Source organism: Westerdykella ornata (genome assembly GCF_010094085.1).
Source record: "Westerdykella ornata strain CBS 379.55 unplaced genomic scaffold EI97scaffold_42, whole genome shotgun sequence".
In the NCBI taxonomy this organism is placed as follows: domain Eukaryota; kingdom Fungi; phylum Ascomycota; class Dothideomycetes; order Pleosporales; family Sporormiaceae; genus Westerdykella; species Westerdykella ornata.
Genome location: NW_022986892.1, coordinates 13,297 through 25,360, shown reverse-complemented (window position 1 = coordinate 25,360; position 12,064 = coordinate 13,297). Strand labels below are relative to the sequence as shown.

Here is a 12,064-nt window from a genome sequence, read left to right as displayed (position 1 = left end):
TCCTGGCCGGCTTTTCCGCCTTTTCACTTCTCCATCTGTCAAGCTCTCATACTCCCACTCTGTTCTTCTTCTGTCTTCCTCTCCTTCGTCTTGCCCTTGTGCTCCATTTTGCACTTGCGAATCATCAGTTCCTTACGCGGTTCCTTCACCATTTCCTGCTCGACGAGCCGAGGAGGCTTTCCAGCTACCAATTTGCATCCCATCATGTCCCGTCTTACTGCCTTCTCCCTCCTTTCTTCCGGATAGGATATGTTTTTGTCGTAGGTCGAGCACCGAATTTAGGGTCAACCTGAGAAAGAATCACCAACTCACCCTTCCCCCGCGGATCGCAGCTCTAACTCCTCATTGCCCCTCATCTTTCTCTTCCTCCTCTTCACCCTCAAGCCACTTATCGACTTGAACAACTCCTTTCCATTATATATCCATGCCATCTCAGTCCTCTCATGCGCGGTGACCACTTTGCCATTGCTGTGCTCTACCCGCACCTGCGTAAAGAAATCCAAAGATGGAAAGAGCGTCGGCTCTGCGTCGAATCGTATCAACTCCAGAAGACTGCCAACTAGAAGCGCCGAAAGGCAGATCAGCAGTGTCACTCCGCTCACAACCATATACGCTATCAACGTGCCGCGCCCCACATGAATCTTGTACTGAGTTTCCGCCAATGCAACCGTGGCCCCTTTTGGATCCACTCTCTCAAACGCACCAGTTCTGTAATTATCCGAGCGATTGAGAGTGGCGGTTGTATTGCCGGCCAGGACTGCGTTGCTGAGAACGCCATTCTGGCAGAAGAAGAGGGTGATGGCGAGGAGGCATTGCAATGCATTGACACCTTTCAGGCGCGCTTCGTCCTGTACGGTCATGACTTTGCTCATGCGATAAAACTGGGCTGCGACGAGCCGGCCGAAGAAGTGAGTCGCATGGCCAAGTATTGGGTTCGCGCTGCTGCGGTTCCCCCGATTTGGGTCCGTGGTGTTTAGCAATAAGGGCAGGGCAGACCAGACGGCGCTGGCCGTGACGTTGGCTGGGACTGGTTCCGACTCGATCTCATGGGAGAGGATGGCGCCAGAGATGCGGTCGTAAGATATCGTCGCTTGGAAGAACGATGGTTTAAGGGCTGTCGAGAACCCGGGATCTGACTGCCAGTGGGTTGACTCTCGACATCCCCCTCGCTGGACAAGGTCGGCAGGGCAGGTAACGGCAGAAGCATGCAGCCAGCCGTCTTCAGCATCAGTTACACAGAGACGATATTCTGTAGGTCCTGCCAGGAAGAACCTGCACGTGGGCGGACTGCTGGTAACGTTGATGTTGTCTCGATACTCGAGGTGGTACACTTGTTGGTGTTGTGAGAGTATAGCCGTTCGCCCGCCCGTTGACGATAAAGGCAAACCCGCGTAAACGTTCTGCAGCTCCTGCGCAACTAAAATCCGACGTACGCAACTATTTTTCCTCGTTATGCCCATGCCTTTGATACAGCCGGAAACCTCCTCAAGCTCGGGCGCGAGATTGACGGCATGTAGAGGATTGGTGAGAAAAGTAACATAGTCGATATTGAATAGTAGATCTTGTATCACCCCGAGTTGTGAGGCTACGGTGCTGTTGAATGGCTCCATACCAATCGCGAACGGACGAATAGTTTCTGGTTCTGGTACGTACAAGGTTCTTACATTCACGACACCTGGTCGCATTAGCACATGATCATTTTCATGCGAAATGAAACATACTCATAACCAGCACTCCCACCACTGGCACGGTCAGTTCAGCAAGCAAACGAATAAGCGACAGCATTCGTGGCTTCAAGGGCCATTGCTCAGGCGGTAAACCATGTCCAGAAGCAAGTAGTATAAGCCCCAAGGGTCCAGTACTTGACTGCAAAGCGAGAAAGTCTGGTAGGCGCATGCCGTCCGGATGCGAGATAAGCACCCATTGCACAACATCAAAAGTCGCATGTATAGTGGAGGCTAGGAAAAGTGCGGCGGCTTCGGACAGGATTCTCAGAATCAAGATCGTATTTGATCGAGAGTAGCGTACGAACTCGAGTTGCGAAATCTTCGATCTACCTGCGGCATACAGGACTGTTAAGGCAAAGAATGACACTGCTAAGAATGCAGATGTCCATGCCAAAATGGTCTGCCTAGCCAGTCCCAAGTATCGCCCATCCTTGAATGGTATCCAAGTCGGTAGCCATGCAGGTCGCTGACGCTTGGGTCGAGGCATGAAAATATACCAAATAACCCAGGGGGACAACAAGAACGGAAGCCAAACCGAAGAACGCGAAAGCGAGAAGCCATCGCACTATAAACCAGTCCGTGTAGACAGCAAGGGGGGAGGGATCAAGTAAATTGAGGCTGGACCCCGAGCACAAGCACGACAATTCCAAAAATAGGTAGAGTTTCAGGCAACCACTAACGCGGAATTGCGGTTTAGCTAGGGCTCGATTGGGAAGGAGAGACGGGGGATAAGCACTTGTATATTCTAGGGGCACCCTCAAAGATATATCAAATATAATCCTCTACTGTATACTATCTATGTAAAAGTCTTTCAAAGTTACAATAGATTTGTAGTTCTGAAAGTCCATGGCGTCGCCGGCTTCGTTTCCCACGTCGTCTGCTCAATTGCAGTGTGAATAAGGCCTGGAAGGTAAAATATGCCTCAGACGACACCAAGATGCGTTGACATGCCAGAGGGCAGAGTTCGGTGAGGGTGTGTCGGAGTCTCTTCAAAAGCGTGGTGCGCGTCGGACGCATGTCTCTCTGCAGCCGCTCGTGTTTTCTCAATGCTGACCCTAATGGACCCCGACGGCATCGGCATGTTCAGCGAACCAGATAGATCAGAATATTACAGCGTAGAATGCACTTTCTTTCCGCAACAAAGTCGAGGACTTGTAGGTACCCACGTGCAGATCCTCCAAGGCTTCGGTTCGGAAGATGGAAGAATCCTAGGCTTGTCACGTGACCTGATCATCCGCGGTGAATTGCGGGAATTCCTGTAATATGTGTTCAGTAATACAACCAATCGAAGCTCACGTGAAACCCTCCTAATGTGGGCATTGTTGGTGGTCGGTATCCAGGTGAACTCATGCTCCTCCGCCATACCCCCTGTGGTACCCTACCCTTAGTTTCTCTAAGGGCATACAAGCAACACCCTGCCGTGTACATTACATCTGACAATCATGCCTCGACCCGCTGCATTTTCGCTTGTCCTGCAGATGCAGATTCTAGGGTCATATTCGTGCACATTCTCTTGGGATGAGTGCCAGCTAGAGTCCCTGCTCAGGGGTTAGTAGGCATATGAGAAACAGCCAAAGTACCCTAGGTACAGGGCATGCAATACAGGTGTGAATTAAATCTAACAAAAGCACTTCGCGGCCGATATGTAACATGTCAGTCGTCTGTAGGCCGCCAGCTACGATGTCTAGCTAACCGGGTGTCTAGATCTACCCGTCATAGAATGTTCGCTTGCAATAGTATGTTGTCTCAGCAAAAGCGGATGCTCTTCCCCTTCTCTTCAGCCTGTGTCCGCGCTCTTCTTCTCAACACACGATATACCAACGGCAACTCATCTGACAAATCGCCTTTACACACACTTACCCCTCCCCCTCCCCCGACCAATAGACATACCCTCAAGGAGGCAGTGAAGGGTGGAGACGATAAAGTTCATAATGGCACTGTATGGTACTTATTAGGGTACGATCTGGATCGTACTGGCGCACAGTTCACCAACCTAAGCAAGGCCGTGCATACGAAATCGGTTTCGAATATTTCGAATCGGCTATGTGAACTAAGATAAGCTGACTCGTGGCGTCGACGCCGATGCGCCATCTTCTCAAGGGAAAAATCGAAGGGAAGTATCTGGCACGTTGATGGTTGACTGCATGTGTGAATGACATGCAGCTGTACGGTTCTCATTTGCAAAGAAGGGAGGTCTGGAGAGCGGTCTCAGGATCAGCTTGATATGAACGGTGAGGCGAAGCATCGCTTCGGCCTTGTCAAAAGCATAGCTGACGGTCTGTGCATTCACCAACAGGCCCAGGCGAAGCTTACCAAGGATTGCTCGCCCGCGTCGCCGAGGCAGGCTAAAAGCAGCCACCTTTTTGTATAAGACTCTGATTGGGCCATAAATCAAAAACAGGATCTCGTCCTTCAGCCGTACGTTCAGCTGCAGGTCAACGTCAATGGCCGGTATGTTGGTGTGGCTGAGGTGAAGATTGCTGTCGTCTATAAGACGGGCTTTGCGCGCAGAAACACCTACCGTAGTACAATCCTCACTCCATCACTTACACAAAGAAACTCATCCTCCTCTGTGCGTCTTTTAGCTACACAGATCACTTCGGCACTGTGTCGCAAATCGAGCAATCCCATACAACCACCCAACATACAACGCCCCGCAAAACAAGCCTCGGTATCCCACCATCATAAACAAAACCGCACTTTTCGCGTCATGAAGCACTTCGCCATCACACTCGTCCTAGCGACCCTCGCTCTCGCCAGTCCCGCACCCATCGCCGAACCCGAAGCGGCACCCGCAGCAGCTCCGGTTGCACAACCCGAAGCCCAACGCATCACTCCAGAAGCAGCGATTGTGCTAGAGCCCCGCGTCCCCAAAAAGAAGAAGGGCCACGGCGGAGGCTCCGAAGAAGGCAACGGCACCGATTCGAGCGCTGCTAGCATGTTCTCTGCGAGTCGCGCGGTGCAGCTGGGAGCAGTTGGCTTGGGGGTTGTTGAAGTTGTCAGATTGTGGGGTTAGGAGATGTGACGGTCGGACCGAAGCGGAGCTGTTTTGTTGGCATCGCCTCGCGGACAGCTGGGAATTAAGGTCGCTAATGGTGACGGTTATATACCGAGAATAAGTCAATGAATTACGAGGCTTTTGTGCAAGGCGGGAACGCAAAGTTCCTTTTATAAAGGGCGAATGTGTACGAGCCGACTGGATTTTCTCCTCACATTAAGAATATTGTTTACATATGTTTACAAACTTCCATTGTTATAGACTAGCATTAGAGTTAAATGCAATAAGTGTTAATAAGTTATTAAGGTTCTTAGAGGCAGCTATAGACTACATGCAGAGTTTTATAGGAATAGCTTAGCATCTACTTTAGGCCTAGACTTCTGCTATATACTCAGCTTAAAGCTTAGGCTTAGTGTCACGAACTATGACCGGAAGGGCCTATCATGGTCCTTGGCTCAGTGTTCTAGTTCAACCGTAAGCGGTCTAGTCGGTGGAACTTTGCATTAAGGCAGTGATGTGAGAATAGACATACGCAGAGCATAGTTGCTATATGGCACCGTGGTAATACTCCAATAGGATCTTGTATGGCAATCACGGAGAGGGTTGTTTCGTTGTCGTGTTTTATGCCGAAGTTTAATAAAGTTTGTTTAGAACTACACATCTGCTGCGAAGCTCAGCCCAATATCAACAAGCGCTAGCATCACCACTGGTGTCAATGTGCAGCTCAAATAAGTATTGTCAAACCGCATCTATACGTTCATATGCGGTGACTTGGGACAGAGGCGGGCAGGTCAATCTTTCTGTGTACCATGAGTGTACCTTCAAACGGAAAAGACATGCCAATTTTCCTGAGTTTCTGACACCTTACAATGAGTTTACAGGAGCGAACAGCTTTCGGGGTTTCACTTTGGATGACAGATCGTAATTTGGTATTCAACCTGGCGATAATGCATCTACTTTTTGTAGCCTGTACCATATCCTGTGTACATAGATCTTTCGCCCGTGGCCTTGTCGGTAATTGTGTGGCTTTTTGTTAGGAGATAAAGCTGCAAAGACAAACTTCGCGATGCGGAGACTCATACCTCACTTAGGCGAGACGCACCATACAGGAGAGGGTGAAAGGATAAGTTTCGTCTGGGCCAACGTAGTCGCTTTTACACGGACCAATTAAATGTAACACAGTAGATAAATTTTGCAGAATCAAACGTCAATGAGTTGTCATATTCTATGCTATCCCTTCAAGTTCATCGCCTTTCACCCACTCTGTCTCAAATAAGCAGCCACAACAGCCACATCAGACCCATCTTTCCTAAATCCCTGATTATCTGCTCTCTTCGCCACGGGCACATATTCACTTCCTCCTGGTGCTCTCTCAACAACGACATTGGCATTGTTGATAGCGGCAATACCGTAAGAAAATAACTTTGAGTTTCTCACGTAGAAAACGGCATTGGTCTGGCAATCTCCATTGCAGGCTGTTTGATTTGAGCCCTCTGCGAAGGTCCAGTAGCCTCCAGAGTAGAGATTGATATTGGTGCTGTTTACCACGCTTTGGTAGATAGACATGCGGCACTGAAGTCAGAAGGTCAGTAATGAGTCTTTCCCTCATTTTCAAAAGTTACTGTCTGTGGAACCGGGGAGAATTCGACGCCGAATGGGTTTTAAGGGGAGAAATAACTCACTGATGCATCATTCGCCGCACACCACGCAAAACTCGGCTCGCCCGCCAACAACTCCGACTCCCACGGCCGCGGCGCCAACAACGAATTGCCCACCCCTTGATAGAGCGAAGCCTCGCCCTGCTGGATCCCCACAAACACATTCGCCGCATTTACAATGTTAACCTGATATAAAGCAAAATGCTCCACGCCCCACCCCAACATCCACGTCCCCTTCTGCGCCTCAATGAGGAACCCGCCCGCCGGGGAGGGGTATGCGGCAAATCCGTCCCAGCCATCTAAATCGTGATCCGCCGTCCAAGCCCAGGAATTCTCCCAGTAAGAAGACGACGAGGAAGTGAGATGCGCGGCTATGTGCACGGCTCGACACTCCTCTACCGTCGGGCATTCATTTGCCTTGTTGTCGAGCGCGCCTCCGAGCCGGATATGCGTATTGAAGAAGCCTACGTCTCCCGGTTTGGCGCCTGCCATGTTCACCTCGACGAGGACCGCGCCGGGCAGGATATCTCGAGCAGTGAACACGAAGTCGGTGAATTGTGCGACGCCAGTGTCGCCCGGGCGGCCGACTTGAATCACTGGTTTGGACTTTCGCGGGTCCTGGAAGAGAGGACCTGCGCCGCTGAGTTCGGTAAAGGATTCTCCCCAGAGACGGCTGTTGGGTGGGATATGAAGGGTGTCTTTTAGTATGTAAGTTCCGTGGGGGAAATAGGCTACCTTTCCCGCCTTTGCAGCGTCGTTCAAGATGGCCTGCAGTGAAGCCGTGTCATCGGTTTCGCCATCGCCTTTTACTGGGTGGGCAGCGACGTCTCGCACGTTTACGATTTGTTCGAGGCTGAAGTCGGCATAGGCCGGTGGTTTCACGGTGTGGTAGAAGCCGGTGCCGTTGACGAGAGCAGAGGGACGCGAAGTGCTGATTTTCTGGCCGGTAAGCTTTTCTGGTTTGGAGGACGGCGAACGGCCAGTATAAATATTACCACGGATCCAGGTTGTGCCCGTCGCGATAGATCCTGTTAGTAGTGACGAATCTCCTGCCTTGACGGTCTGTCATCTGCTGTCAGTGACGAAGGTCATGAAATCGTGGCAACGTTCAACTTACGGAGGAAACGGTAGAGTCAACCAACACATTCTCCAGAACAATCGAGCCCACGGTACCAGACTGCTTCTCATCCGCCTTCACCAGAGTCTCCGTATTCGACGCCGTAGAATCAATCATATTCAACAGCCTCAACGTTCCACCGCTCATGTCCACGCCCGTCGTGACATCCTCAAACCGACAACCCTGAACCGTCATCTGCACCACATTGGCCGGCTTGATACCCGTCTCCACCCCCTTGAAGTAAACATTCTTAAAGTGATACTGCATACTCTCTCCCACATACCCGGCGCCTCCACCCCTAACCTCCAAATCATTCAACAGCAACGGCGAATTCTTCCCCACCGCCCTAATCCCCACATGCCCCTTCGCACCCTTGGGCATCTCAAGCCCGGAATTCGACAACTGACACCCCTGACTAACATTCCAATCCACGAGCGTGAGATTCGCACTCGCCGACACAGCCGTACTGTCAAACACCAAATTCTTCATCTCGGTGTAAAACCCTACAGGTCCATTCAAATACTTATCCGCGCCGGCTATCATCGTCGTCCCGCTGAAATCTTTACTCGCCTTCAGCCTCGGTCGGTCCGTGGGATCGCCCATCCACACCGTCCCTATCAAGTTCTGAATCGTACTGCTGACAACATACGTCCCTGGCGGGAAGTACACCACGGCAGGTTGTCCCGTGGTGCCCCACCATCCCGAGCCGCGCGCTGCGATGGAGTTGTCACCGATGGCGAGGGCTGTTCGGATGGCGATTGTGTCGTCGGTGACGCCGTCGCCCCGGGCGCCGTGGTCGCGTACGTTGCGGAAAACGACCCAGTTCTTGCTGAGGCCGGGGTTTATACCGTTATGGAGGACGTTGGCGTACCAGTATGTACTCGCTGCTGCTGCGGAGGCATTGGCGGGAGATTCGTTTGGGCGTGCGAAGATTGTGGTTGCGGCTAGGCCGAGAATGATGAGGAGGGTTCTCATTATGGGAATGCTGAGGAATGGATGAGTTTAGAAAGGAGTCGTCTTGTTCCCTGTATCCTTTTGTAAAAGTCCCTAAGGCAATCTTCCAGGCACATAATACCTTTAGTTGTCTCCGAACTTCTTACCGGTTTTCGATTTCCCGCATCGTCCCCCTCTTGACCGGATTAACCATCACCAGAGACGGCGCCTGGTGTAAAGCTTGGGAAGGTTAATTCCAAATTCCCTTTTTGAGCAAATTGCACACGGCCAAGTCCGTTGTCTTTTACCGATTAGCAGATGGCATATTGTGTAGGATTCCCAAGTTCCTTATTAGATTAAACAGGCCTGGGATAATGTAACTCTACCCGGGAAAAGCGCAGATGGCATAGTAACGTCCGCATGCATATTTGGTTTTTGGATACTATAGAGCCATTATTAGGTGCGGTAGTGTACAATTGGTCTGTCACGTCTGGAGGTGAGCGGGCGGGTTCTTAATATTCGCAGTGCAAGTCCGTTGTGGCAGTATCGCTCAATTGCTCTATCTCGCATTTTAAAGCGAGATGAATAGAGAATAGCACAGTTGAATCATATCCTGGACCGGACTCTTGCTCACGTACTCTATGCAGAATGGAGACGTCGCTGGTTTGTCGGTAATGCGCAGGAAATCCAGCCAGTGCCTGAAGTGGTGGAAGGGTGCACCGCGTATCTGATATGAAAGATCTGATACCACACCGGTTAACCTTAACGCATATCTAACCTGGATTGAAGCAATGATAAGCTCGGCATCCATAGAGCAAGCGGACAACCGTTGACTGGCATATCCCCAAAACGTCGAGAATCAGAACTTGGGAATAATGATTCCTCCACAGGAGCGCATATCCCACCCCGTCTGAAAACTCCCAAGACGCCTACACCCCTACCCTATGTTATATAAGAGCCCAAGATGAAACTCCGGTACAAACCATCCGATAACCCCAGGCCGAAGCCGAAGCGCAAAAAAAAAAAATAAAAAAAAATAAAAAAAATAAAAATAAAAATAAAAATAAAAAGACAGGAAATAAGAAGAGAATAGGAACAACGATCTATAGCAGTTCACCCTCGCCCTCATCCTCGACACTACCTTCCTCATCCCATTCTAGTTGGTCGGCCGCCTCGTCCGCCAATCTCTGCACCTCAGCCAAACCTGAGACCTCTTCCACCCATCCTTTCTCATTGAGTGCTCTCTTGACGAAGCCCCAAGGATCATCTTCATAGAGTTTGAGAATCTTAGGGCTGCATGCAGAGCAGCAGTCATAAGGCTTTCCTTCTACTTGGATGTTGGAGAAATTACTAAGGTACCCGCGTATTGTGTGCGGTACTGAACCCAGAGGATGCACAAAATGCGGTGGGAGTGATGGGTGCGAAGGGGAGGGTGGTGATGCGGCGGAGTTTGACGGCGTGACCGGAGAGCGCGCTTTGAGCGGATGTTGGAGGATGCTTACAAAAAGCTCGGTGAGGAGGCTGGATGCCAGAGGCGCGATGCCTGGGCGCGTCACTGTGCACTGCTGGTCCAGTGTCGCATCCTTCAGGGACTAGGGTTCTTAGCGGATCGTCTCGATGGTGGGATCAAACTTACATCTGCAGGGGCGACGACGTCGTTGCAGAAGTAACAGCCTAGTTCTTGTTCGCCTTCAGCTGTCGCCCTCAAACCATGCCGCATGACGACATAGGTGTCGAAGCCAAGTGCAGCATTTAGGACAATCTTGCCAGCCGCCTTGCCCATCACTGTTGGCAGCCATCTGCTTTCTCTCGTGTCCATGAGGAGGAATATGGCGTCGTGTTCATCGATCAGTTTATGCAGGTTTCTGAAATCCCCTTGTGTCTTCGCTTCGTCAGTAATGGGATGGCCCACCATAGGCACCTCCATCATGTGCCCTTCAGCTTCGATGCCCGGGTATATCTCTCGTAACGCTTCTGCCGCTCTCTCGGCCTTCTTTGCCCCGCCACTGGCACAATCCTTGAACGTAAAAAGAGGCTGCCGTACAGGGTTTGAGAAGCTGACTACCGCGTTGTCGACGAATGTAATCTTTCTGACTCCCCAGGCCATCAGCATTCGGGATAGATACGCACCAAGCGTCCCAGCTCCCAGAAGAAGGCACTTGCAATCCTTGACCACGTCTAGGTCGATATTCGGGGCTATCCGCCATTTGATGAGTTTCAAGTTGAGGTCGACGGCTTGATCGGCGAGCTTTCGGTCGTCCATGTATTCGGAAAGATCCACTGTACGTGAAGTAAGCTTGCCCGCATCGTTCCTTTCCCATCCGGTCACCTTCGGCATCTTCGGAGTGCGAGGTCGGGAGGCAGCCTCGCCCGCTTTGATCTCGGCTTGCGGCAGCGGATCAGATTGCACATGCATAATAATCGAATTTGACTGGTCGCGACGCAGATGCGTGTCTCTGTAACATAGAATTTGCACGTCGTTCAGTCGCCAACGATGCCGAATCAGGATGAGCAGGTTACGGAGCATCCAGCCAGGATTCTCTGGGTAGGTTGACGGGTCGGCGAAGCTCACAAACTGGTCCTCCTTTTCTACATCGTCGAAGAAACCCTTTTCAAACAACTCAAGCCGGCCTACCACCCATCTGTACCCGATCTCCTCGATTGGTGTTTTGGGACGCTCTTCACCATCTCCACCACGGACCCGCTTGGCGAGAAAGAAACCCCTCTGTCGAGCGTCGGAGCCGTAGCGCCAAGTTTGGACGGCGTCCACCAGATGTGTAGTTTCTTTGGTATCCAGGCGGCCCAAGTCGCCCACAAGTTTCCAAGCAGGGTCGGATTGAATAGCCGGGAAGCCGAAGTGATATGTGAACTTGTACTTCTTCAGGTTCGCAAAAGTAATCAGCGTAAATGACGAGAGCAGAGAGGGACATTCATATATGGAGCCATCATGTATTGCCTCCCATATCTGCATGGATATTAGCATAGACGTAGTAGCATGGGGACTTGGTAGGTTTACTGTACGCCCTGCTCTCTCTAAGATGGCAGTCCGATCCAGATTCTTGAAGTCTTCCATAGTATTACAGTTCTTAATGATACCCTCACCACGCAGGTAGTTTGTCGGGGTATCGTCCGAGGTCAGCGCATTTGGGTGGATCTGCATGCGACTGGATCGTGAAGGGTGGTCGGTGGGGCGCACTTCATAGAGACCCAGTACTTTGCGCGCCGAGTCATCTAGCTTGTCGTGATTGATTTTGATATATGCGAGGGCTGCGTGGAACTGAATATCGACGTCGCTCTGCCATGGAGCAAACTTCAGGGTCGCCATGTCTGAATGGAGGTGATGTCTGGTGGAGAGTGAAGTGTGGGGGTTTGCAGGGCTCGGGGAACGGGCGCGCGGTGTACACAGTAGTTACTCGTGAGGCGGCGGATGGGCGGCTTCGTGCGGAGTCATAGGATGTTCTCGGATCTTAGTGACTGTGCGGGCGTGATCATATTGAACTGGGGGGGTGAGCCATGTCTCAGATGGGGGAGCTCAAGGCAGCTGGGCCGGAGGTGTGAAGGATGGAGCTCGGTCCCCCGCGATTGATCTATCTGATGTAAGTGGTGGGGCAGTTCATGCCAAGCCACGGAC

At 51.3% G+C, this 12,064-nt stretch overlaps 4 protein-coding genes across 4 annotated transcripts; 1 reads left to right on the top strand and 3 right to left on the bottom strand.

The window, feature by feature from the left end:
* Positions 1-308: 308 nt before the first annotated feature.
* Positions 309-2,214, bottom strand: EI97DRAFT_462174 (uncharacterized protein; the record flags this gene model as incomplete). Its single annotated transcript, XM_033801251.1, has 2 exons — positions 309-1,675; positions 1,722-2,214. 2 exons carry the CDS (start codon positions 2,212-2,214, stop codon positions 309-311), a joined length of 1,860 nt encoding a protein of 619 aa, XP_033649702.1.
* A 2,165-nt stretch (positions 2,215-4,379) lies between these two features.
* EI97DRAFT_437153 (uncharacterized protein) lies at positions 4,380-5,101 on the top strand. Its single transcript, XM_033799282.1, has one exon. It carries the CDS (start codon positions 4,438-4,440, stop codon positions 4,741-4,743), a length of 306 nt encoding a protein of 101 aa, XP_033649701.1. The 5' UTR covers positions 4,380-4,437; the 3' UTR covers positions 4,744-5,101.
* An 878-nt stretch (positions 5,102-5,979) lies between these two features.
* On the bottom strand, positions 5,980-8,475 carry EI97DRAFT_470595 (glycoside hydrolase family 55 protein; the record flags this gene model as incomplete). Its single annotated transcript, XM_033801779.1, has 3 exons — positions 5,980-6,297; positions 6,408-7,445; positions 7,501-8,475. 3 exons carry the CDS (start codon positions 8,473-8,475, stop codon positions 5,980-5,982), a joined length of 2,331 nt encoding a protein of 776 aa, XP_033649700.1.
* Positions 8,476-9,183: 708 nt separating this feature from the next.
* On the bottom strand, positions 9,184-11,977 carry EI97DRAFT_406742 (E1-like protein-activating). Its single transcript, XM_033796598.1, has 3 exons — positions 11,450-11,977; positions 10,070-11,398; positions 9,184-10,025 (listed from the first exon to the last, which is right to left on the bottom strand). The coding sequence occupies exons 1-3, from the start codon at positions 11,756-11,758 to the stop codon at positions 9,537-9,539; spliced, it is 2,127 nt and encodes a 708-aa protein (XP_033649699.1). The 5' UTR covers positions 11,759-11,977; the 3' UTR covers positions 9,184-9,536.
* Positions 11,978-12,064: the final 87 nt, after the last annotated feature.